The sequence below is a fragment of the Eublepharis macularius genome, chromosome 11, assembly GCF_028583425.1.
Source record: "Eublepharis macularius isolate TG4126 chromosome 11, MPM_Emac_v1.0, whole genome shotgun sequence".
NCBI lineage: Eukaryota > Metazoa > Chordata > Lepidosauria > Squamata > Eublepharidae > Eublepharis > Eublepharis macularius.
The window spans coordinates 130,566-153,498 of NC_072800.1; the positions used below are offsets into that span (position 1 = coordinate 130,566).

The window sequence follows — 22,933 nt, forward strand, 5'->3', positions numbered from 1 at the left end:
CTCCTATTTTGGGGGACAGAAACGCCTCTCATTCACAGGGGCCAGAGAAACTTCCTTTTTACTCTGTAGAGCCTTGGATAGTAACTCTTGTTCCAGTAGTCCAGAGTCATTCTCTATGGGGAGGACTTGGAACCGGTTGCTCAGTAATAAAGGATCAGAATGTCTCCTGATTTTCCTGACCCTGAGGGTCACATTCTTCCCTTGCCCTCCTTCTGTATTTGGTGCTCTTCCTTTTCCTGAGATACCAACTCTTCCTCCTCCTGTTGTCCTCCCAAAAGTGCTTCATGTGTTTTTTCCCCAAGAACTCTTCACCCTCCCTGATAAGCTGGAGTGTGGATAAGTGTGCCTCAAGCTTTTGTATCTTCTCTTCCAGCAGAGCTGTCCGGGGTCTGGGTCCCAGCCCCCAGACTTGGTAGGAGGGAACAGCAGGTCAGCCGGGCTGATGGGCAAACAGAGGGGGCAGCCAGCAGACAGCAGGTCAACTGGTCAGCCAGCTGACAGCAGGTCAACCGGTCTGACTGGCAGGCAGAGGGGGCAGCTGGGGGACAGCAGGTCAACCCCTCCCACAGGCAAATGGAGCCAGAACCTGCCGGTGCCAGGGGCAAGGAGCAAAAGCCCAGGGCCTCAGGAGGCAGGGGGAGACAGAGAGAGGCCAGCGAGTCCCACTCCCCTAGGGAGGGAAAGGGGGCTAGGCAAGGCGGAAGGGGGCAAGGGCAGAGGGATTGGGAGCCCAGCAGTCACCCACCCAAAGACCTTACCTGAGGAGGAGAAGCAGCAGCAGCCCCAACAACCCAAAGCCATGCCCCAGCTAGAAAATAGTAGCCTAGCCCAGGAGTTGCCAAAAGCCAAGCCACTCCAGGTGGGGCTATTGGAGGCACTCTGCAGGAAGCCCTGGGCAACCAGCCAAGGAGCCGCAGCTGGACCCACCTTCAGCCATCAGCTCTGCCAGGGAGGCTGGGCTGCTAGCCAGGGGACTGCAGCTGGACATGCCTTCAGCAATCAGCCAAGGCAGGGAGGCTGGGCAGCCAGAGAACAAGGCACAGCTAGTGCTGGTCAGTGGGGCCAGATCAGCTACCCCAGCTGCAACTGCTTGGTGCAGCCCAAGGCCAGGCTGGAAGAGGGGTGGGGCAGTAGAAGGAAGCCCTATAAAAGCTGGCTGGGAAGAGCCCTGTGGTGGTGGGTGTGAGTGAGGAGTGATGATGTGGAGTGAGAGCAGTAAGATGCAAGGGTGGAGGTTTGGAGGAGAGTTCTGGAAGGAGGAGATGAAGGAGGACGCAGAGGGTAAGCAGGCCAGGTTGAGCAGGCCAGCGAGTGGACTGAGAGGGAGTCTGGGTGAGGTATACCGCCCCTCCTTCCACAGAGCAGGGTCCTGCAGAATCCCTGGCCCCCCTGTGACGTCAGGAGCAGACCGCCCAGTGCCACGCCCAGCGGCAGCGGCGGCAAGCCCTGACAAGAGCTACCATTTGCACTTGCTACAAGTTTAATCTTCTGGGCATGGAGCGGGGGGGTCACTGCGTGTGTGTGTGTGTGGGGGGGAAGGTAGTTGTGAACTTCCTGCATTGGACTAGATGCCCTTGGCGGTCCCTTCCAACCCTATGATTCTATGCATTACCATTGACCCCTGGTAAGAAGATAAACATGGCACAGACTTTGCAGGTCACTACTTTCGCTCCCTCGTCAGCCATGTTGCTCGGATCCAAATTAGAAGCTGACCAGACTTCCCTGCACGCTTCTCACACTCCCCTGCCAAAACTCCGCTTGCTCGTCCTGCTCACTTGCTCCTCCTATGCGTGTGAGGCAGTTTCTACGGTTCTGCAACTGCAAGCCTCACCCCAACTCAAGTCAGGTGATTTAACTTACTCAAGTGACTCAGCAACCATAGGAGAAAGGGGGGGAAACGGAAGGAAAAGAGACACACCAGAGCTGACACCAGCCTCTACTTGCTCAGCAGAACCCAGCAGATCCAGGGGAAAAAAGGGAAACCAAGCACAAACAGTACCCTTGGAACTACTCCCTGCTACCTCCCAGACAAAACTCTGTTTGTTTGCTCCAGATATTTAAAATAAGGGTTGCAATCATAATTCTAATCATGTTTGTAATTGTACAAATACATATTAATGACAAATAAAAAAGTGGCAATCTGTTTTTCCCTTCATCAAACTGCCTCTTAAATCAGAATTAAAAGAAACTTTACTGCTCTGTGTAATAAACACACTGAGAAGCAATGTTCTAACATAACTGAACAGCACAAGAAGAAATAGTTTTAAAGTGCTTACACGTTTACTTGACTTGAGTCCAATGGCACTTTAGAGACCAACAAGATTTTAAGAATGTAAGCTTTTGAGAGTCAGAGCTTACACTCTGAAAATCTTTTTGGTCTCTAACATGCCACTGGACTCAAATCCTGCTGTTCTACTGCACACCAACACAGCTACCCACTTAAACAATGCTTTTACTGCTATAAGATTAGGAAGATTCATGGAGAACAGCTCTAGCGGTTTGCATTAAAATGGTATTTATTTTTTTGGATTCAGGTATCAGGAAGGCTATAAATATCAGTATGGCCCTATAACTGGGTCTTCCCATACAAGTTTGGTATTAAGATCTGGGTTTTTTTTAAGGATTCTGAAATTAACTGGGTTCATTATTTCCTATAGGAGAATCTTTCGGGGGGGGGCAGAGCATTCCCCCCATGCAAATTACACCAAAATTGCCATAGAACAGCTGCTGCTTATCCACTAAAGACCCACCAAGTTTCAAGTAGACTGGGAGAAGGAATCCAATTATTTGGGCCCCTGAACAAGATACCTCCAGGTACTCGTCACTGTTTCCTAAGTGGGGGGATCCAATGCTTTCTCCACAGCAAAGAAGCCTTAGCCAAACACACAAGAGCAACCACTGACCAAAAGCCTCACAATGCAAAAAGGATCAATAAAGCTCAACAGAAAACCAGTCTTGCACTTACCTGTAACTGTTGTTCATCGAGGTCTTCCATGCAGGCACACATGGGACTGCGCACTTGCAGTCCTGCCGATTCGGAGATTCTTTTAGCTAAAAGCCACTAGGGAGCGCCCTCACCTCTACCTGTGCATGTGCAGACATTCTCCCACTGAAACAGCCCCTATAGATGTGAGATACTCCTAGATACCCTCAGTTCCTCTTTTGCCGCCATCGCAGGAGGTTCTACCTTCTTCTCTTCATGGATAAGTAGTTTTCTCTTTCTTTGCGATAGTGTAAGCCACTAAAATGTCAGAAAAGGCCCTGTTTAAGCACTGCTCAGCATGCAACACAAAAATGACCCGGACGGGCGGGCATTCGCAAAACACCTCACAGGGTGTTTTGTTGTGAGGATAATAATGACATTCTTTGTAAACCGCTCTGAGTGGGCATTAAGTTGTCCTGAAAGGCGGTATATAAATTGAATGTTATTATTACTATTGTTGTTGTTGTTGTGCTTGGGTGAGACTCATAATGCACATCCAAAGTGTGCAAGGCCCTCTCTGCCTCCGTGGTTTGATTGCGAAGAAACACTGGTGACACAATTTCTTGGGATACATGAAACCTGGAAATGACTTTGGGAAGGAATTCCACCTTGCTACGCAGTACCACCTTGCCTGGGTGGATTTACAAAAAGGGAGGATCAACACTTAAAGTGGCTAGTTCGCTTACACATCTAGCAGAATTAATAGCTACTAGAAGAGCAGCCTTCATTAAAAGCAGCCTTAAATGGCAGGTAGCCAGTGGTTCAAATGGCTTTGTCATTAATTTGGTTAGAACCAGAGGTAAGGACGATAATGGAACCACTGTAGTAACTGGTGGAAACAAGTTATTCAAACCTTTCAAAAACAACTTAGAAGAATAGTGAGAAAAAAACATTCTCTTACCAATGGGGGGTTGGAAGGCTGAAACGGCCGCCAAATAAACCTTAACCGAGAAATTAGACAATCCTTTCTGGTTGAGCTATACAAAAATTCTAATATCAACAAGCAGAAAACAGTTAATGGGGTTCAAACCCTTTTCTTGAGCCCAACTGAGAAATTTGTCCCATTATAGGGTGTAAGACTGCCGTGTTGACAAATGTCTAGCGTTCAGCAGGACATTTGCTACTTCCTTCGAGAAACTGCCTCCTGGGCCACCAACCACGCTGTCATAGGTTGAGTTTGTGGATGTTGTGATGCAGAACCCCTCTCCAGATAAGAGATCCAGTTCCTTTGGTAAGTGACGGACCTGGGTCTGTAACCTCATTAACCCATGAAACCAGAGTTGTCTGGGCAATAAGGGAGCTATCACGATAGCTGTTGTCTTTTCTGACTGAAGCTTGCTCACAACCCTGATTAGCAATGGGATGGGTGGGAACGGACCTTTGGACATTTAGCGTGAAGGGTCCTTCTCCTCTGACGGCAGGAGGACATCTTGGGTGTTTCCCACCATCCTATCGGGGAGGCAGGAAGTAGAAATTTCTTCCTCTTCCTCTAGTAGGTGGGACCACCCTCTCTGTCCTCAGTACGGGTGACTCCCTCTAGCAGTAATTATTCTTGCATCTCGATCAGTAGGATAATCTCAGCCCCAAGGGGGGCCTGTCGACACTAGTAGACACAGAATAAAGATCAGACAGCATCAGAGACAATAACGGGAAGGACACAGCAGAATAGATGAAAACAGGTTCAGTAGAAAAAACATCCCTGAAGATCTTGGGAGGGCAAGATGTCCTCCTGCCATCAGAGGAGAAGGACCCTTCACGGTAAGTGTCCAAAGGTCTGTTCTCCCTCTGAGGCAGAGGACATCTTGGGTGCTCCCAAAGCAGTGCCCTAATCTCTGGGTGGGACAAGATCTTTGTCATCCACAACGTGCTGAAGGACTCTTCTTCCGAAAGCTGCTGTGGCCGAAGAGTATGTGCGCAATCGGTAGTGTCTGATGAACGTAGATAATGACGACCAGGTTGCTGCTCTACTTATTTCCTCCACTGGTGCGTTTCTTCGAAGAGCTGCATTGGTTGCCGCGCACCTAGCAGAATGTGCTGTGATCCCTGCAGGTACTCGGAGTTTTTGGGCTTTGCGTGCTTCCTCTATACAAGTCCTAATCGAGCGATCGACCGACACTGAAGACATATGTTGTCCTAGACGAGGAGGTGTGATGTTGATGAAAAGAGACTCCGTATGACGGATGTGCTCTGTCCTAATTAGGATGTCTCGGGTTCGGACAAAACAAGCATAGGTTAATCTCCTGAGATCTATGAAAGTTGGAGTAGGCCTTTGGTAGAAAGGACGGGTCTGTTCTCAGCACCACCCTATCCGCATGGAAAATGCAGAGGTCCGATCTGTTAGACAAGGTGCTCAACTCCGATACATGTCGAGCCGAAGTTATAGCCACTAGGAAAATTGTCTTTAATTTGAGCCATTTCATAGGAGCCTCCCTTATGGGTTCAAAGGGTTTTCTTGTGAGGGCCTGCAGAACTACACTCAGACGCCACGTTGGGAACCTGTGAACCGTAGGGGGATTCAGCAATGTCGCCCCCCTGAGGAACTTAGGTATATCCCCCAGTGTAGGAATTACTGTACTAATGGCTGCTACCTGTCTCTTTAGTGTCACCGGCTTCAGCCCGTGGTCTAAACCCTCTTGGAGAAAACCCAGGATGTTCCACAGTGACGGTTTCAAAGGATCCACCTTCTTGCGCTTGCACCAGCATGTGAAAGCTTTCCAGGTGGTATTGCAGATCTTTATTGTTGAGGTTTTTTGCGCTGCAAGCACGGTCCGGACTACTTCCGGTTGGTAACCCATCAGGGAGAGATGCTCCCGTTCAAGAGCCATCCTGTCAGCGACATCCACTCTGGGTGTGGGTGCCAAATCGGACCCTGTTGCAGGATGTCTGGGCATAAGGGCAGACATACTGGAGGCATGCTGGACAGTAGCTGAATGGAAGAAAACCATGGTCTCCTTGGCCACCATGGGGCTAATAGTATTACCTCCGCCCTCTGCTCCCAAATCTTTTTCAGAAGTCTGGGCAGCGTAGGCAGAGGAGGAAAGGCATAGAGAAGATCGCTTGGCCATGGAGAAGTGAGGGCGTCGATGCCCTCTGCTTGCAGATGGAAATATCTGCTGAAGAATCTCGGAACCTGTCAATTCAGATGTGTGGCAAACAGGTCTACCTCTGGGGTGCCGAAGTGTGATGTGATGAGCAGAAAGACCTCCCTGTGGAGAGACCACTCCCCCGGGTGAAGATTCTCTTGACTCAACCAGTCCGCTTGGATATTCAGTACACCTCTGATGTGTTCCGCTTTGATGGATTGCAGATTCCTCTCTGCCCAGCCGATGATCTTTGCTGCCTCTCTCTGTAGTACAGACGACCTCGTTCCCCCGTCTGTTGATATAGGCTTTGGCAGCTATATTGTCCGTCCTGATGAGAACATGTGAGTGTGAGATTTGTTTGCTGAAGCTGCTCAGAGCTAGAAAGATGGCTCTCATATCCAGTATGATGATTGGTAGAGTTTGTTCCTTTCGTGTCCAGATGCCCTGGACCAAGGATCCGTCCAGAGTGGCTCCCCATCCATGGAGACTCGCATCTGTAAAAATTTGCTTGTATGTCGGGGTAAGGAAGATCTTGCCCTGTTTCAGGTTGGACTCTATCATCCACCATTTCAAACTCTCCTTGACCTGTCTGCGTAGCGATCTTTGTGCGATCTGCAGTTGAAAGGGTCTTAAGAAGGATTGCAGAGTCCTGATGTGGAAAGATCCCCACTGGATGGCTTCTGCATTTGCTACTAACAGTCCTTGGAGTTTTGATAAATCCATCAGCAGGGATGAATGTTGTTTTATAATGCTGTATGCCAACTGCCGCGTTTTGGCCATCTTTTCCTGGGGAAGAAAGAAGTGTCCCGCCCTGGTATCTATTATTAGACCGAGGTGTTCCAGTCTTTGAGACGGCTGTAGAGAGCATTTGCATGAGTTTATTAGAAAACCGTCTGAGTTTATTAGAATGCGTCTGGTGTCTTGCGTGGACGTTTCTCTTGACCTGGACCTTATCAGGATGTTGTCGAGGTAGGGGTGAAGATGCAAACCCATTTCTCAAATCCTGACGATCGGTACTATGAGAAGTTTGGTGAAAACCCTCGGGGCCGTGGCCAGGCCGAATGGCAGAGCTCTGAATTGTAGGTAGGTTCCCCCTACGCAGAATCTCAGGAACCTCCTGTGAGCTATGGCAATGAGGACGTGAAGATACGCTTCCGTGAGATCTATAGATGTTAGGAACTCTCCCTCCTGTAGCGCCTTGGCTATGGTGCGGAGAGTCTCCATTTGGAAGTGCCTTAACTTTATCAATTGGTTGACATATTTTAAGTCCAATATGGCTCTCCAGTCCCCATTTCTTTTTGGAACCGTGAAGAAGATGGAATAGACTCCTCTTCCTTCTTCGTTCGGTGGAACTGGTTCGACTGCTTTTATTTCTATGAGATGACGTATTGCTCTGATTGTGATGTCCTGCCTGGATGGGTTTGTTTTCAGTGGGGAAATTAGGAAGCACTCCGGTGGAAGAGAACGAAATTCTATCAAGTAGCCATTGGAAATTATTTCTCTTGTCCAGGCATCCACCTCTAAGTTCATCCAGAGCTGTCGAAAGAGAAGCAGTCTTCCTCCCACCGGAGCCTCCTGAGAGTCAGGGCTTCTTACTCTTGTCGTCCAATTCGTGCCTGCTGGTATGGTTGAAGTGTTGCCTCTGCTGTCTGGCCTGGAAGGTCCCTCTCCGTGTTTGGTTCCTTTGAAGGCTCCAGGTTCATTTTCCCTCTGGCCTGCTTCTGGGTAAGGTATGTTGGGATCTGAACGGTTGGTAGCCAAAGGGCCATCTATCGGTCCTTTTGAGGGACCTGGGTAGTGCTTTCTTCTTATCCTTGGTTTCAACTAGAACCTTATCAAGTTGCTCCCCAAACAGCTTGCCACCTGTGAATGGATAGGACATCAGTATTGTCTTGGCCTGGATATCTGCCGGCCATGCTCAAAGCCAGATGAGGTGTCTAGCTGACGTTGTCATGGCGATTGCTCTAGAGAAAAAGGACATAGTGTCCAGTGTGGCGTCGGCGGTGAATGAATTGGCTTTTAAGGTTCTGTTTGCTCCCTCTATGAGTCGCTTGCTGCTGTTCGGAAGTAGCTCCATCAGTCTCCATGTCCATACCACCAAGGCTCGGGAAATGACTGAAGCTATGGCGGAGGCTCTGACCGCCATAGCTATGGCCTCGTGCGCTCTCTTGAGGGCGCGTCTCCCTTCTTATCCAGAGCATCTTTAATCAACCCCTGGCCTTCTTCTGAGAGCAGACCTTGGGATTGGAGTGCTGTCACTGGAGCATCTACCACCGGTACCTGTAAAAACTCAGAGGTATAGTTAGGCAGAGCATACAGTTTCTTAACTGAGTTTGAGAACTGCTTGGGGGCTGCTGGCATAGCCCACTCCGCCTTCAGCTTTCTCTCGAACTCAGGGAATGGAAAGACCTTGTCCTTGTCCTCTGATCTGAGGAAGAACTCTTTGTTCCCTCTGGGTCTAGTGGCAGAAGATTCCACCCTGGGTTCCTCCTCTTCCCCTTTAGGTGTTTCCCTGAGGTCTAAGGCTGTTAAAGTCTTTGACAGCAGGTATTGGTAATCCTCTGTCTGAAACAACCTGGTAGACTGTTCTACCTTAGGGTCCTCTTCCTCCTCACCTTCCTCTGAGAGGAAGCCCCCATCGTCTGAGCCTTCACTAATGGAAGAGGTGTCTTCCGGCCAGCGTACTGAACTATCAGAGTGCATGCCCACAATTTTTTGGGCAGCCTTTGTTGGCCAGGGGTTGCTCGCTTCCAGACTGGTAGGGTTGTTTGCTGCCCGTCTGGGAAGTTGCTCAGTACTATAACATTGGGGCTCAGGCTGACACAATGAAAGCAATTGTTCTCTCACTGACCTCCCAATGGCCTCCAGGATTTCTGGGGACAGGGCACTGTTAGAATCACTTACAGTAGTCTCTCTTTCCATGCGGCTGGAGCTCTGGGTGCCAGAAATTCTCCCAGCGGGAGGTTGGCAGCTGCATCGCTGCGTTCGCGTGGGAAAACTTCTGCCGAGGCTGTTTCCCACGGAAAAAGAGCTCCGTTGCGCCACAATGCCCTCAGCCTGCCGGATGGGGTGTGCAGCCTTCCCTTGGTCCCGCTTTGCTAGCCGGGGCCATTTAGGGGGTCTGTCCTCAGTCGTTGGTCTTTCTTGGCTGGACAACCGTGCAGACTTTGTTTGCATGCCGGCGCCGCCTGATCCTGTCGATGGTAGGACAGCTTCCTGGGCACGATCTGATGCCTTTTCCAAAAAACTGTCTTCGGAGTCTGATGACTCTCTGCAGGCCATGTCTCCTCCTCTAAATCTCTCCCTCAAGGGCAAGAAAAAAGGCAGAGAAGGAGGTAGAACAAAGAAAGGCAATTCTGAAGTATGGAGGTATAGATAGGGAAAAATTAGATTTAGATTTGGATTTAGTTGGATTTAGCTAGAAAGGGAAAGGGAAAGTAAGTAGTTAGCAGAGCTAAGTCACTGTGATACTGCTCTCCCCGGAGGCAGGAAAGAACTGAGGACAGAGAGGGTGGTCCCACCTACTAGAGGAATAGGAAGAAAATTCTACTTCCTGCCTCCCCGAGAGGATGGTGGGAAACACCCAAGATGTCCTCCACCTCAGAGGGAGAACAGGTAATAAAAATGGCCCAATCAGTGGAGCTGGAATGCGTCTCCTAAAGACCTGTGGCATCTGCCACCTCTTGAACAATAAAGTTTCGTTTTCCAATTCTCCACTGAGGCAAATAAGTCTATTTTCCGGAGATCCCACTCTGTGATGATGGGATCTAAGTAATAGTCTTGCAGGGACCATTCATGGGAGTCTCCTCCCAACCAGCTGAGGTGATCTGCTAACACACTGTATTCCCCAGGGATATGCACGGCCTGAAGCCAAGCTGCATGGTCTACTGCCCAATTCCAAATTTTTATGACTTCTCTGAAAAGGACCTCAGATTCAGTACCTCCTTGCTTGTTGATATAAAACATGGTAGTCAAATTGTCTGTGAGGATCAAGATATACTTCCCACTAACCGCATCTGCAAAGGAGACCAAGGCATAAAGCACTGCTTTCAATTCCAATAGGTTGATGTGAAAACCCCTCTCAGTGTCTTCCCAGTTACAACAGGCATACAAACTATTACAATGTGCCCCCCATCCTAGGTTGGAGGCGTCTGTGGTAATAATTATATCAGGTTTAGTTTGTCCAAATTGTACACCCATGAGGTTAGAATCCTCTAACCATGACTGTAGAGACCTAATAACTGCTCTGGGGCGTTGCAATCTCTTACATTGTGAAGCTATGAAAAACTGAGAGGAACCATAACTGCAAGGATCGTATCCTTAGTCTTGCTAATGGAACCACAGCTGTGGTAGAGGCCATGAAACTCAATAAGGTTTGAATGTCTTTTGCCAACTAAAATCTACACTTGTTAAACTTTCTCACCATCCCTTTTATCTTCTTTATTCTTTCCATAGGTAAAAAGGCCTATTCTGAATACCATCAAACACTGCACCAATAAACTGGATCTCTCTGGATAGTGTCAATTTTGACTTTTTTTGGTTCACAAATAGTCCCAGATCCAGACATGCACAAAGGGTCAAGTCAACCTTCCTAGCTACATACTCAGCAGAATGGCCGGTGATGAGCCAATCGTCCAGGTAAGGGTAAATGAAACAGTCCTGGGTTCTCAAATATGCAATGACTACTGCCACACATTTCATGAAAACACGTGGTGCAGCTGAAAGACTGAAAGGTAACACTTGATATTGATAGACCTTTTTATCGTATGTGAATCTCAAAAATTTTCTGTGGTCTTTGAAAACAGGCATCTTTCAGGTCAAGGACTACAAACCACAAATTTGGAGAAATGAGTGCCACGACTGTCTGCAGAGTGGTCATGCGGAACCTGCATACAGAAATAAATTTATTCAGGTCGCACAGGTCCAAAATACGTCTAAGACCCCCAATCTTTCTTTTCTACCACAAAAAGTCTGGAATAGAAGCCCAGCTGTGCATCCTGGTCAGACACCTGCTGAATAGCCCCTTTTTGCAAAAAATTTCTAGTTCTGTCTGTAACTCAGAGCAAGCTATCGAGCCAAAGAAATTAGGGAGTCCCAGACAATTTTATAACCATAATGAACAATGTTAAGGACCCAATTGTCTGAAGTAACATTTCACCAAGCAGCATAGAAGTTATGTAACCGTTCCCCGAATATGGGGTCCAGTCCGTCTTAGTCAGAATTGTTTCTGATTTTGAGGTTGGTCCTTAGGTTGCTGGTGTTGCAACCTCTGCTTCTGTTCTTCTGCTTCCGCTTAGACAAGGAGCTCTGGGAACTTTGGTAGGGCTGCTGGGTGGTGTATGTGTACCCTTGGTATAGGTGAAAACGCTGAGACTATCCCTTGAAATAGGGTCTGTATTGAGATCTTCCAGAATATTGTTGACCCTGAGGCAAAACCCCGTAAGAACTGCCAGTCATCAGTTTTCTCAGAAAATAGGGGTTTTCTTCAAAAGGAAGATCCTCTGCTTTGTTTCTGGTTTTGGTTGGCAGCACTGTTGATCAAAGCCAGGCATGTCTCCTCAGGATTATTGCTGAGAGGAGTGTCCTAGTTGACATGTCAGAAACATTACAACTAGCGTTAATTTGTTAACAAGCTACATGGACTACCTCTTCTTGCATGACCTTCAAGAAAGGTCTCTGGTCTTCAAGTAACTTAGAAATAAAGGTTGCCACCTTGTTCCACAGGAACAACTGATAAGCAGCCATCATTGCTGAATAATTGGCAATCTTTATGTTCAAGGCAGCCAAGGAGTAGACCTTTCTTCCAAGAGAGTCCAGTTTCTTCCCCTCGTCAGAGGGCATTGAATGGGGTCCCTGCCTCTGGCAGGACTGCATTTCCTTGGTGACTAACAAGGATGGCGGAGGATGGAAAGAGAGATACGGGCAAGCCTCTTCTTTAGTTCTGTAGAGGCTTTCAGTCTTTCTGGTGATTGCCAGTGTTGAAGCTGGTTTCAGGTTCAAGGCATTCATCATTTCCACTAACTCTTCTATAATCAGAAAGGCCACATTAGTGGACAAGCCTGAGTAAAGATGTAGTAAAATTATGTCCTTTAGCTTGGGCTTGGTAGAAGAGATGTGAATTTCCAGACCCCTGGCCACCCATAAGAGCTACTCAGTGTAGGCCTGAAAGTCCTCAGTGGGAGACTCCTCGTCAGTCGTATACACAGCATTGTTGGGTGAAGGATTGGAAGTGGGGCTGGGGCTATCACCCATGTGGGGGTCCTTCCCACCCTCTCTGTCAGGCAGCTGAAAAGCCATTCTAGAACTTGAGAATGAGTGCTGCCTCCTCAGGGATGTCGGAGACTGGTCTCTGGAGAGAACATGTCCCGATGCAGACTCACGCTGGCAGCAGGCAAGGGATAACTCCCAAGGTGTCCGAGCAGGGCAGCACCCAGTTCCAAGGTTCAGGCACCAATTGGGCACACTCACAGCTTCAGGTCCAAAGGAGGATTCCAGAAACACATCCACAGGAACAGGCCAAGGTCAAGGGCAAGAGAATCAGTTCCAAACACAGCAGCAAGGTCAGTAGTAAGTGGACTCGTTGCTTCCACGCAGCCACTCCCTCTTTGGCTGCTTTTAACCCTCACAGTGCTCAGCTGCCTGTGCTACAGCAAGCACCTGCTGGCTGTCTCAGTCCTGCTCCTGCGAGCACTCATCATCACTAACGATGCTGGGCCGGTGCTGTGCTGCTAGCCTGGCACTGCGCTTTCTGGCTTGGAGGGCTCTTCTAGCTCTCCTCTGGCAGCGCTCCCGAGGCTCTGGTGAGGAAGGGGGAGAGCTGGCCTGCACCTGGCTTTCTGTTGCCAGCCCAGGGCTGGGAAGCTGAAGAACCAATGTGCTGGGACCTGGCTGTGGATCAATATCTGAGCCTTCAGGGCCTGCCTCCTCCTGCAGTGCCTCTGCCACTGGCTGTGGATCTGGGTCAGGTTCACCAGCTGCCTCTTCCTCAGAAGAGTCCTCTGAGTCTCTCTGCTCCACTGGGCCAGGTTGGTCCATGACAGAACATCAGTAAAGGACCTCCCTGTGTCCAAACCATACAAGGATGACTCTCTGTAGCGCCAGTGCTCCTCATCATGGGTGTAAAAATGCTTCTTTCTAGAGGAGGGGTAGAAGTGCGGTCTCCTCTGAGGGATTTCGCCCTCCTCCTCTGAAGACTGAGATGACCAGGATCTGGATCTAGCTGATGGGGATCTAGGCCACACAGTAGGTATAGGCAGCCGGTCCAAAATAATGATACTCTCTTCAACCTATCCATCTTTGGGGGATGGTGACACATGCTGAGCCAAAGAGAGGAGTTTAGATTTCCTTTGCTTTTTCTTAGGTGGTTCACCCTCAGAGGCGGAGCCCGTGGGTATGGATGGAGGGTCTGACAGAGGGGCTGTCAAAGTCATAGCCTTAGACTTCTTAGAATAGCACTTCTTAGTAGTCGGATCAGATCTCGGAGGCGACCTCAGATCACTGAGGTATCAGTGGCTCAGACGTTGAAGCCGTTCGACTCTTTTATTTATTTATTTCTAGCCTGCTCTCCCCATGAACGGGTTCAGGGTGGGTTACAATAAAATGATCAATGAGCATTAAAACATATAAAATACATTTAAAACCAAAAAACACCACAAATACATACAAAACCAGATGGCGAGCTCCCTCCAATTTCACCAATCATGATATAAACAAAACAAAGGGGTGGGTAGGGGCACTGTTTATAATTAACTGGTGACTGCGCTTATAGGGAGGCAGATGATTACGTTGCCCCCCTGGCGGGAGACCAGTAGAGGCTCCTAAATGATCAAAGACTGGCCTCAACTGTACACGTGGTAGAACATCTGTCTTACAGACCCACTGAAAGGATGTAAGATCCTGGTGGGCCCAAGTGTCCTCCGACAGAGTTTCACCAGGTTGGAGCCAGAACTGAAAATGCTCTGGCCCTGGTCGAGGCTAGCCAGGCTTCCCTGGTGTCAGGGACCACCAGTAAGCTCTTATTTGCTGATCTTAGTGCTCTGAAGAGTCTTTGAGCTTGGTAGATCTGGCATTGACAGGGCACAACCTTCGGGTGCAACAGACGACATTCAATGAGTTTATGAGCCAGATCAATTCGGATCTGAAGGACTAGACCTCTCGAGTACAGGTGTTTGGATCCAAGAGGTGCTCGCTTCCGCATGCGCCAGATCCAACATTCGAGGAGATGGTGATGATCAGCTCCAAGAAGTCTTCGAGCCTGTAGTTGAGTGTGGAGTCAATGGCAGATGTTTGTGCCTTTGCCAGAGCCTCCACCATTTCCATGGCCCTTTGTCAAAGTGATGCCTTTAAACGGCCCGATATTTCAGCCCTGGTCTTCTGAGTGAAACTTTGGCAATGCTTGCAAGACTGTGATGAGTCTCACCCAAGCACAACAACCAATGCGAATGCCTATCCATCTGGGACATTTTTGCGCTGCATGCCGAGCAATGCTTAAACGGCCTTTTCTGACATTTTAGTGGCTTACACTATCAATTGCAAAGAAAAAGAGGGCTACATATCCGTGAAGAGAAGAAGGTAGAACCTCCTGCGATGGCGGCAAAAGAGGAACTGAGGGTATCTGGGAGTATCCCACATCTATAGGGGCCGTTTCGGTGGGAGAATGTCTGCACATGCACAGGTAGAGGTGAGGGCGCTCCCTAGTGGCTTTTAGCTAAAAGAATCTCCGAATCGGCAGGCCTGCAAGTGTGTAGTCCCGTGTGGGACTACACAGGAAGACCAACGATGAACCAGCAGAACTAACTTTGCAGCAGTCAGCAGAAGAGAGGCACACGCAGACCAGAGCAGTCAAAACCATTTACTCCAAAACTTCTCACTCTGAAGCTACCTGTAGCTAGGTTATTTTTCTGTAGGCTATAAAAGAATCACCATAACCGGGCACAGTTGATCTCCCCCTAATGTGTGACAATATTAACCTCCGAGGCCTTCTGAGCCAAGAAAAATAAGCTGCTGCAACCTTTAAAATGCCTTTCCAGATATTCTGGAGGGCCAGCAACAGGGGAGAGAGGGCAAAGCCTTTCCTGATATTACCTCTTGGCACTGATATTCAAAGATTTGCTGTCTCTGAATGTGGAGGTTCCCTTTAGTCCCTATGGCTAGTAGCCACTGAAAAACTTATCTAGGTATGTATGTCTTCAGTACCGTAAATTTAAAAATATTTGGGAATCCTGATCTATATCCAAGAGTCTCAGATATACTGGTGCTCCCATCCTGATTATTCCCAGAAAAATTTGGGAATGACCAAGGGGGAAGGAGACTTCCTGCCCTCCAAAAATGGCCGACCACTGTGCTGAGCTAGACGGATCACTAACTGGATCCAGCAGGGCTCTTCTTATGTTCTCAACCACACATCTGAAAAGGGAAGAAGCAAATCCCTCGTGCCAAAGAACTTCAGCCAGCTTCTAGCGGCTTCAGAACTATCTGGATAATTCAATGACTGCTTCCAAAGAGTGGGTGCCATTTTCTAATTAGTTGTCAACTGCCTCACGCAGGTCTCTGGAGAGGCAGCATATAAATTTCCTTCAAAAATGCACAGAGAAGGTGTGCTGACAGGCTCATGGGGCTGCTCTGCATTATCTCCCAGACTACAGTGGAGGCTGCCTTGCTTGTAAATGAATGTGCCAAAACACATCCTTGAAGCTGGAAAAGAAAACTGAAATGGCGGATGCACTAGCTACCAGTTGATCTTCCTCTATGGGTTGGATCCAGATTAAAAGGGAAATTTCCACCAATTCTCCGTTCCCCCTGCAGACCCGCCCCCCTGATATTTCACAAAGTCACCACTCCCACATGGAGATCGGTGGGCTTCAGTGGTGTAGGTGGGGGGAAGCAGGGAAGTTCCATTCTGCCTCTAGAAAATTTAGTCTGGATCCAGCCCAATGATGGTAGACCAAACTGCCAGAATCTGAAGGCCTGGCCTACTGCCCATAGAAAGGTCTGAACCAGCTTCAAGATTACCTGGCTCCACAGGCAGTTATAGGGTTGCATTCCAAGCCATTCTGTCCCTTAGCCCTACCAGCATTGGAGGTGGCCCAGCTCATCCCAACAGTGGGAGAACTGGGCCACCTGGCAGGCTCTTTGACTCCTGCCTGGTCTATTGCACCACAGAAAGAATGGCTTCCAGAGGCCAGATCTACCAGACACCAGCTAATAGCTGCCCCTCAACCCTTTACATGCTAAAGTGGTGTTATTATCTATGGGAGTATACCTGGCTGTAATGTTTTGCATGTAATTAAGTTGTCTGTTTTATTCTGCTGGTTAGTGTGGGGTTCTTACTATTAATTACTGTGGGTTTAAATGCAGGCCTCTGGGAAAAGAAGGAAGGGGGGCTGGATGAGTGAGTGGAGTCTGCTGTGACTGGCAGAATTTTAGGGGATGAAGGGAACTGCAAGTTTTAGTCAGTGTGCTGAGAGGAAGTGCTCTTTCAGGCCAAATGTGGCAAACTGTGTGATGCTGGGAGAGTCTGTGTGTTTCTGAGTCAGCCAGCCAAGCTGGCCAGTCTGGCCAAGTCCAGCGATCTATATGGAGCCTGAGTTGTCTGTGTATCTCAGAGCAGGACCACAAGTGACAAAAGGCACAGATTGGACACTTGCCAGCTTCCCTCAAGTTTTGATGGGAAATGTAGGCAGCTTGGCAGAATGTTGGACAAGTGACAGTTGAAAAGTCCATTGGACAGCAGTCGGAGAGCCAAGCTGCAAGACCAGGACGCCTACATTTCCCATAAAAACTTGAGGGAAGCTGACAAGTGTCCAATCTGTGCCTTTTGTCACTTGTGGTCCTGCTCTCAGAGAAAATATTTCTTCTAAGTAAGGCAAAATGTATGTGAGCCTGGGTTCAGTATGTGTGTATCTCAGCGAGAGGATCTCTCTCTAGGTCAGGCATGCTGTGAGGAAAGGTGTGTTTATGTGGATGAGAGAGATGTTTATTCCATTAGCGGATATCTCTCTGAAAAATTCGTCTTTAGTCTGTGAATATATCAGTTTTTGAGACCACCAAGCTTAAGAACTATTCTGAAGCCAGTACGCTTATCGGTACTCTATAACCACCACACATACATACTTATAAATTCTGCTTTTGTTTAAGCAAGATCCCTTCTTTTACCTCATGATCACCCTCACATGCTGAACATTCTGTCAAACCGCCACCTATGACGAGCCTTCCTATAATACCAGTTAAAACGAGGAACTCTAAGGCAAAAGTCTTTGGTGGCAGTGAAAACCTTTTGGGAGGCAGCAGCATATAGGCCATACAGACAGGGCAAAATGCCACAGGTGGTGTGGGCAGTGGGATTCAAACCCCAAAGGGAAGGCGTTCTCAAGGTTTTATGGTTGCTAATTTAGAATAGTTGTTTCATATATTTTAACTGTATGTGTCTGTAATCCACCCTGAGCCTGTTGGAAATGTGGGGAGGGCGGAATATAAATTGAAATAAATAAATAAGATATAAGCCTGGGTAAAGTAGAGAACACCAGAAGCTCTGTTTGCATGGAAGAGTGTTGGTTGTGACCAAAGCCCTCATAAGGCAAAAGTATAAGATAATGTAAGGAATAGCTGAATTCAAAGGCAGGGTTCAAAACCACAGAAACTTTACACTGGACTTCCATTGAATATTTAAAGGGCAGAGGCTCTGACTATCAGCTGTAAGGGTTTTCCTCCTCGCCACTCCCCCCCCCCAGCTCTACTCCAACTTCCCATGGTTTTGAAAGTGCCATGGAGGCAGCAGTGCTGTCAGACATCATCAAGCCAACACCTGAAATATGAGGCATCTTGTCAGGCTGGCAGTGTCAAACAGCACACCTGGGTCTATAGTACAGCACTCACACTCGTTAGCAGCAAAAGATAAAATAATGGCTACGTTTCTGAGAAAGGCAAGATTTAATAAGTAAATGCGAGGTATAAAGGTGAAATACTTTTTCAACTTATTCAGATCAAGAACTGCCCTTGCTTCCCCAGATGTCTCTGGGAGAGTGAAGAAAATACTGTCAAGAAATGACAGGAACAGACCCTAGGGTAGACATGGGCACAAATCGAAATACGAATCAAATTTCATGATGAATTGGGCTGATTTGTGTTTTGCAAAATGCATTTTGTGGGGCTGTGGTTTTCACAAAATTAACTTTTTGGCCAGATTCATTTGATTCGTGAATGATTTGTGATGCCAGACAGGCTTGCGCTGATCCACTGATTCCCAAGGCAACATAGGCCCGGAATGTCTGCAGACCTTTTGTTGACATTGGAAACCCCAATCTTAGCCCACGTAACCTTGATAGGCAACTCTCCTTGCCAACTGGAGAGCTTCCATTCTGCTGTATACCGCGAGGAGCAGGGGGGTTAATCCCTAGACACCAGAGGAGATGGGCCTTCTGTAGCCATGGGAACACCAATCTCATCCCTCCAAACCCTGTTAGGCAGGTCTGTCTGTCAACCACAGACCTCCTGTTGCGCTCTATGAGAGCGTTTGTTATATAAGGCACCTCTCTCTGTCTCGTGCTTTTAGGTCCAGTAGACAAAGAGAAAGGGAAGATCTGTTGCTGGGATTTGGAGTGAGAGAGTGAGTGGATCTGGAAACTTTTGGCTGGATTTGCTGCTGCTTCAAAAGAGACTGAAAAGCCTCTTGTTTTCCTCACGTCTTTGCTGGGAAGGTCTTTGGGTGGGGATGCCTTTTTTCCTCCGCCCCACCCTAGTCTCAGGCCTTTGCCTGGCTCTGGGGCCTAGCTTGACTGAGGCCTCCTTTATTTTATTTTTTTGCTTGTTTTTGTTTCTTCTGAATTCTTTCTCTGCTCTTTTGAGGGCTCACACTCTTGTGAAAAAGCAGCTCCAGAGGTGCTTCTGAGCTTCTCGGAATGCCATGAGTTTGGAGGTCTCATTTACTCTGGCATGCATAGGATGAAAGGCTGTTTGCAAATTATTTCATTCTTTGCTTTCTTTTGCACCTTTTCATTTTCTGTCTCAACGGCACTGACATGTGTCCAAAATGTTTCTGACTGGAAGACGCATCCCTGCACTAGTACTGAAGCTATATCCTAGATCCAGTCATCCCATCACAGGGATTAAATATGCCATTATTTGCATTGCATCCAATAAGGCATCTGCCAGGAAAGCAGTATTTAAGAAGCCTTCTCTAAGATCACCTTCAACTATTCTAAGGATGTCAAGAAGAGGGTATAGTTAATTAGAAAAAACCCCCCAGCAAACATAGAAAATAGCAAGGGTGTGAAAAAAGTTTGGAATAAGACAGTAATAACGTTAATAACAACATTTGATTTATATACCGCCCTTCAGGATGACTTAACACCCACTCTGAGTGATTTACAAAGCATGCTATTATCATCCCCACAACCAAACCCCCTGTGAGATGGGTGCAGCTAAGAGAGCTCCAGAGAGCTGTGACTAACCCAGCTTGCTTCAAGTGGAGGAGTGAGGAATCAAATCTGGTTCACCAGATTAGAGTCCTGCGCTCTTAACCACTACACCAAATTAGCTCTCAAAACCTCAGCAGGGTGTACTTTAGTCATTGATCATTCTGATCAGAAGGAATTTCAACCAAGTCTATAGGAAAAATAGTCTTAAGATGTAAAAGTCTTAAAAATCATGAAATGTGACACAGTGGCATGATCCAGAAGTGATGCCACTGCAGTGCTCCAGCATTCACCCATAACTCTATGGATAAACCACAGACTTTGGTGTAAATCCTAGAATGTCATCTCATGGGAGGATGTCAATTTCAGGTCACATCACTGTGTTGCCAGTGACAGGGACCCAACACCAATGCAAGTCTCCCATCATTTGTCAGCCGCTGGCTGGCAATCCTACTCTGAATGTTTCTTACTTATAAAAAAGGAACAATGATCCACTATGGCTATGCCTTAACAGCTGTTTCCTGCAGAAACTGTACTGCTAAGTACTTCACAGGGGAAACGAATGTGCTGTGATACAGCTGCTGGTATAATATGATGCTAGACATACATACTAATCCCAACACGGCAGAAGCATCCTGATCCTAAAGAATGTGATACCTGCTCAAGTACACAGAGCAAAGAACACAACTGAGAACTCCCAGAGTTCCCAAGTACGCATGCTCACAGGATCACTGTTTATACCAGAAAACCAAAGATCATCAGTACCGTGGAGATTACAATACAAACCTTGAGGTCCCGGTGCATCAATCCTTTACTGTGCAGAAACCGAACAGCTTCTGCTATCTGCAGAAATATCAGGAGGCACTCGATCCTCTCCCGCTCCTCTATTGTACATCTTCTGCTCATCCAGTCCTTAAGATTCTCCTTTCTACAGAGCTGCATCTGGATGTAAAGGTACACTTTGGGAGAGGTAGGTTTGGTTTTTTGTAGAGAGTTCTTAGAGATATCCAGGTTGCTTAAAGTTGTTGCTCTTTGTACAGAAACAGACAGGGGGCTTTCTGAAGACAGCTTCTTATGACCAGATTCTTTTCTGCTTATTAGGTTATCCCCACAGTAACTATAAGCAAGTGAATAATCAGTTTTGTCATCTCCTTTATTAGAAGTATTATCACAGCCAGAATCCTCAAAGATAATTGATGAAGAAGTTCTCTCCCTCACCTTTACTGTTGGTGTGAGCGGAGGGCAAAGTTCAAAGGTGCGTACAGGATCATTTTCATCAATGGTACTATCTTCTATATCACAGTCAGAAAGGAAGCTGTCTTGTATGTTGGTTATGGGATCTGCTGAACGGCTTAAGTCTCTATTATCAACGGCAGAAAACGTTAGCGGAGTAAAATGGCTGTCTGAGGAATCTGACTGGTCTCCAGGCACCCCAACAGAAAGCAGAGTTTTCTTCTCCAGAGAAGCAGCAATAACTTCTATGTGTTCCTTGGCAGACAGTGTCTCAGTTCTAATTTTAAATGATGGCACTTCCATTGGACTGGGAGAACTGAGTGGCCAGCTAGTACTTTAAAAAAAAGAAGAACATATTATTACAAAACTGTAGTTCCCATTAATATGTGCTCCCTGCAGAACAATACTAGCATTACTGTGGACTTTCTTGCTAAGAATCCACAACTAAGTATAAATAAATGTAACCAAAACCAATCGTCGTTGTTTACTCGGATCCATTTTCATGAACATTTCCCACAATTATTCTCTTTCAAACTCTATACATACATTTTGCACTATTTTAGTAGGCACTATTTCTAGGTTTCCTAGGAGACTGCCCTCCTAACAAAATAGCTAATCCCTAATCTGTTGCCTGACACAGATGCTTTTTTCAGTTTCTAGCCCACCTCAACAAGTGTAAAAGAAGAGTAAGAATAGACACAATCCAATAAAACCAATCTATCTATGGTGAGGTTAATATACGCTCCACTGTATTTTCTTCACTTTGACCCCTGAAGAGGAAGCACAACAAAAAAACCTTTCAGAAAATGCTTATGTCCAGAATTTGGTGAGTCAGAGGGAAGGGAGTTCCACAGTTCCGTGTCATTTAAAAGCCATTTTGCATGTAGCCATTCCCCAAATCCTGACTAAACATTACAGGAAAGATGTCAAAACGTGCACGCAAACATATGGAAAGAAAGAGACTTTCACTGACCAAGTCATGTTTCTCATTCATCACTTCAAATATTACAGAAATTATGTAGTCACCATTCTGTAGAAAATAAGGGACCATTTTTCCCTGCAATTGTGCAGTTACCCCGAAAACACTCTTAATGTCACTCATTCTCACACACATTTGTATTTGGAAACATCCTCTGGTTAACTTGGCTAGTGGCGGTCACACACACACTACTTACTGACGTTGTGCTTCTGCAAGCACAATTCAGACTCTTCTAGAGCTAAGATTTTACATGCCAGCTTGCAGGCTTAGAAGGGCAGAACTGCATTTCCCCACTCAGTATTTCAACAGAACAAGGCAGCAAGCTAACATACATCTTCTAGTTGCATGACCGCACAGATGTCCACTCAAAGAACACCAGTGACAAGAAAGCAGTCTTTTCTTCATGTTCTCTGTGCAGGCATACAATGGGCACAAGATTAGCAAGCCGATCTTACCTGGAGGCAGGAACAGATGAGATCATGAATTCTGTTGAGCCACATGTATAAATTCATTCTAGTCCTCATGCCTGAGGCATAATGCTTTCCAGACAGCTGCCTGGCACAGTTCTGGAAGTGGCAGACGTGACGCCTGTCCTGGCCGAGTGGGTTTTAAATTCTAGGAAGGAGCTGTCTGCATGCAAGCCTGGGGTCTAATTTTCTCTGTGACCCAATAACTGAGGCACTGAGGGAATATTCTTTGGCCCTTATCTTTGCTCTTGCAATACACAAACTGGGATGGCTTCTTGAAGGGAATGCCAACTCCTACTGTTCCAAAGAAAGACACCCCACCGAATGACCTTTATCGCCTCTTTCTGCGGGAGGGATGCCACTTCAAATAATAGAGTAGGTTTTAGCCAATATTAAGAATACTGAACAGTTATAAGTGTCCGGGGTCTGGGTCCCAGCCCCCAGACTTGGTAGGAGGGAACAGCAGGTCAACTGGGCGGACAGGCATACAGAGGGGGCAGCCAGCAGCCAGCAGGTCAACTGGTCAGCCAGTAGACAGCAGGTCAACTGGTCGGCCGGCTGACAGCAGGTCAACTGGTCTGACTGGCTGGCAGAGGGGGCAGCTGGGGGACAGCAGGCCAACCCCTCCCATGGGCAAATGGGGCCAGAACCTGCCAGTGCCAGGGGCAAGGGGCAAAGGCCCAGGGCCTCAGGAGGCAGGGGGAGACAGAGAGAGGCCAGCGAGTCCCACTCCCCTAGGAAAAGAAAGGGGACTAAGCAAGGCGGAAGGGGGCAAG

At 47.5% G+C, this 22,933-nt stretch overlaps 1 protein-coding gene across 2 annotated transcripts in view; it reads right to left on the reverse strand.

Annotated features, from left to right (window-relative positions):
• EIF2AK3 (eukaryotic translation initiation factor 2 alpha kinase 3) overlaps nucleotides 1-22,933 on the reverse strand; it is a 166,942-nt gene that overhangs the window by 33,064 nt on the left and 110,945 nt on the right. For both annotated transcript variants that reach the window (XM_054991013.1, XM_054991012.1), the window contains exon 13: nucleotides 20,265-21,045. In XM_054991013.1, coding sequence (XP_054846988.1) covers nucleotides 20,265-21,045 — 781 coding nt within the window. The remainder of the gene's footprint in view (nucleotides 1-20,264; nucleotides 21,046-22,933) is intronic.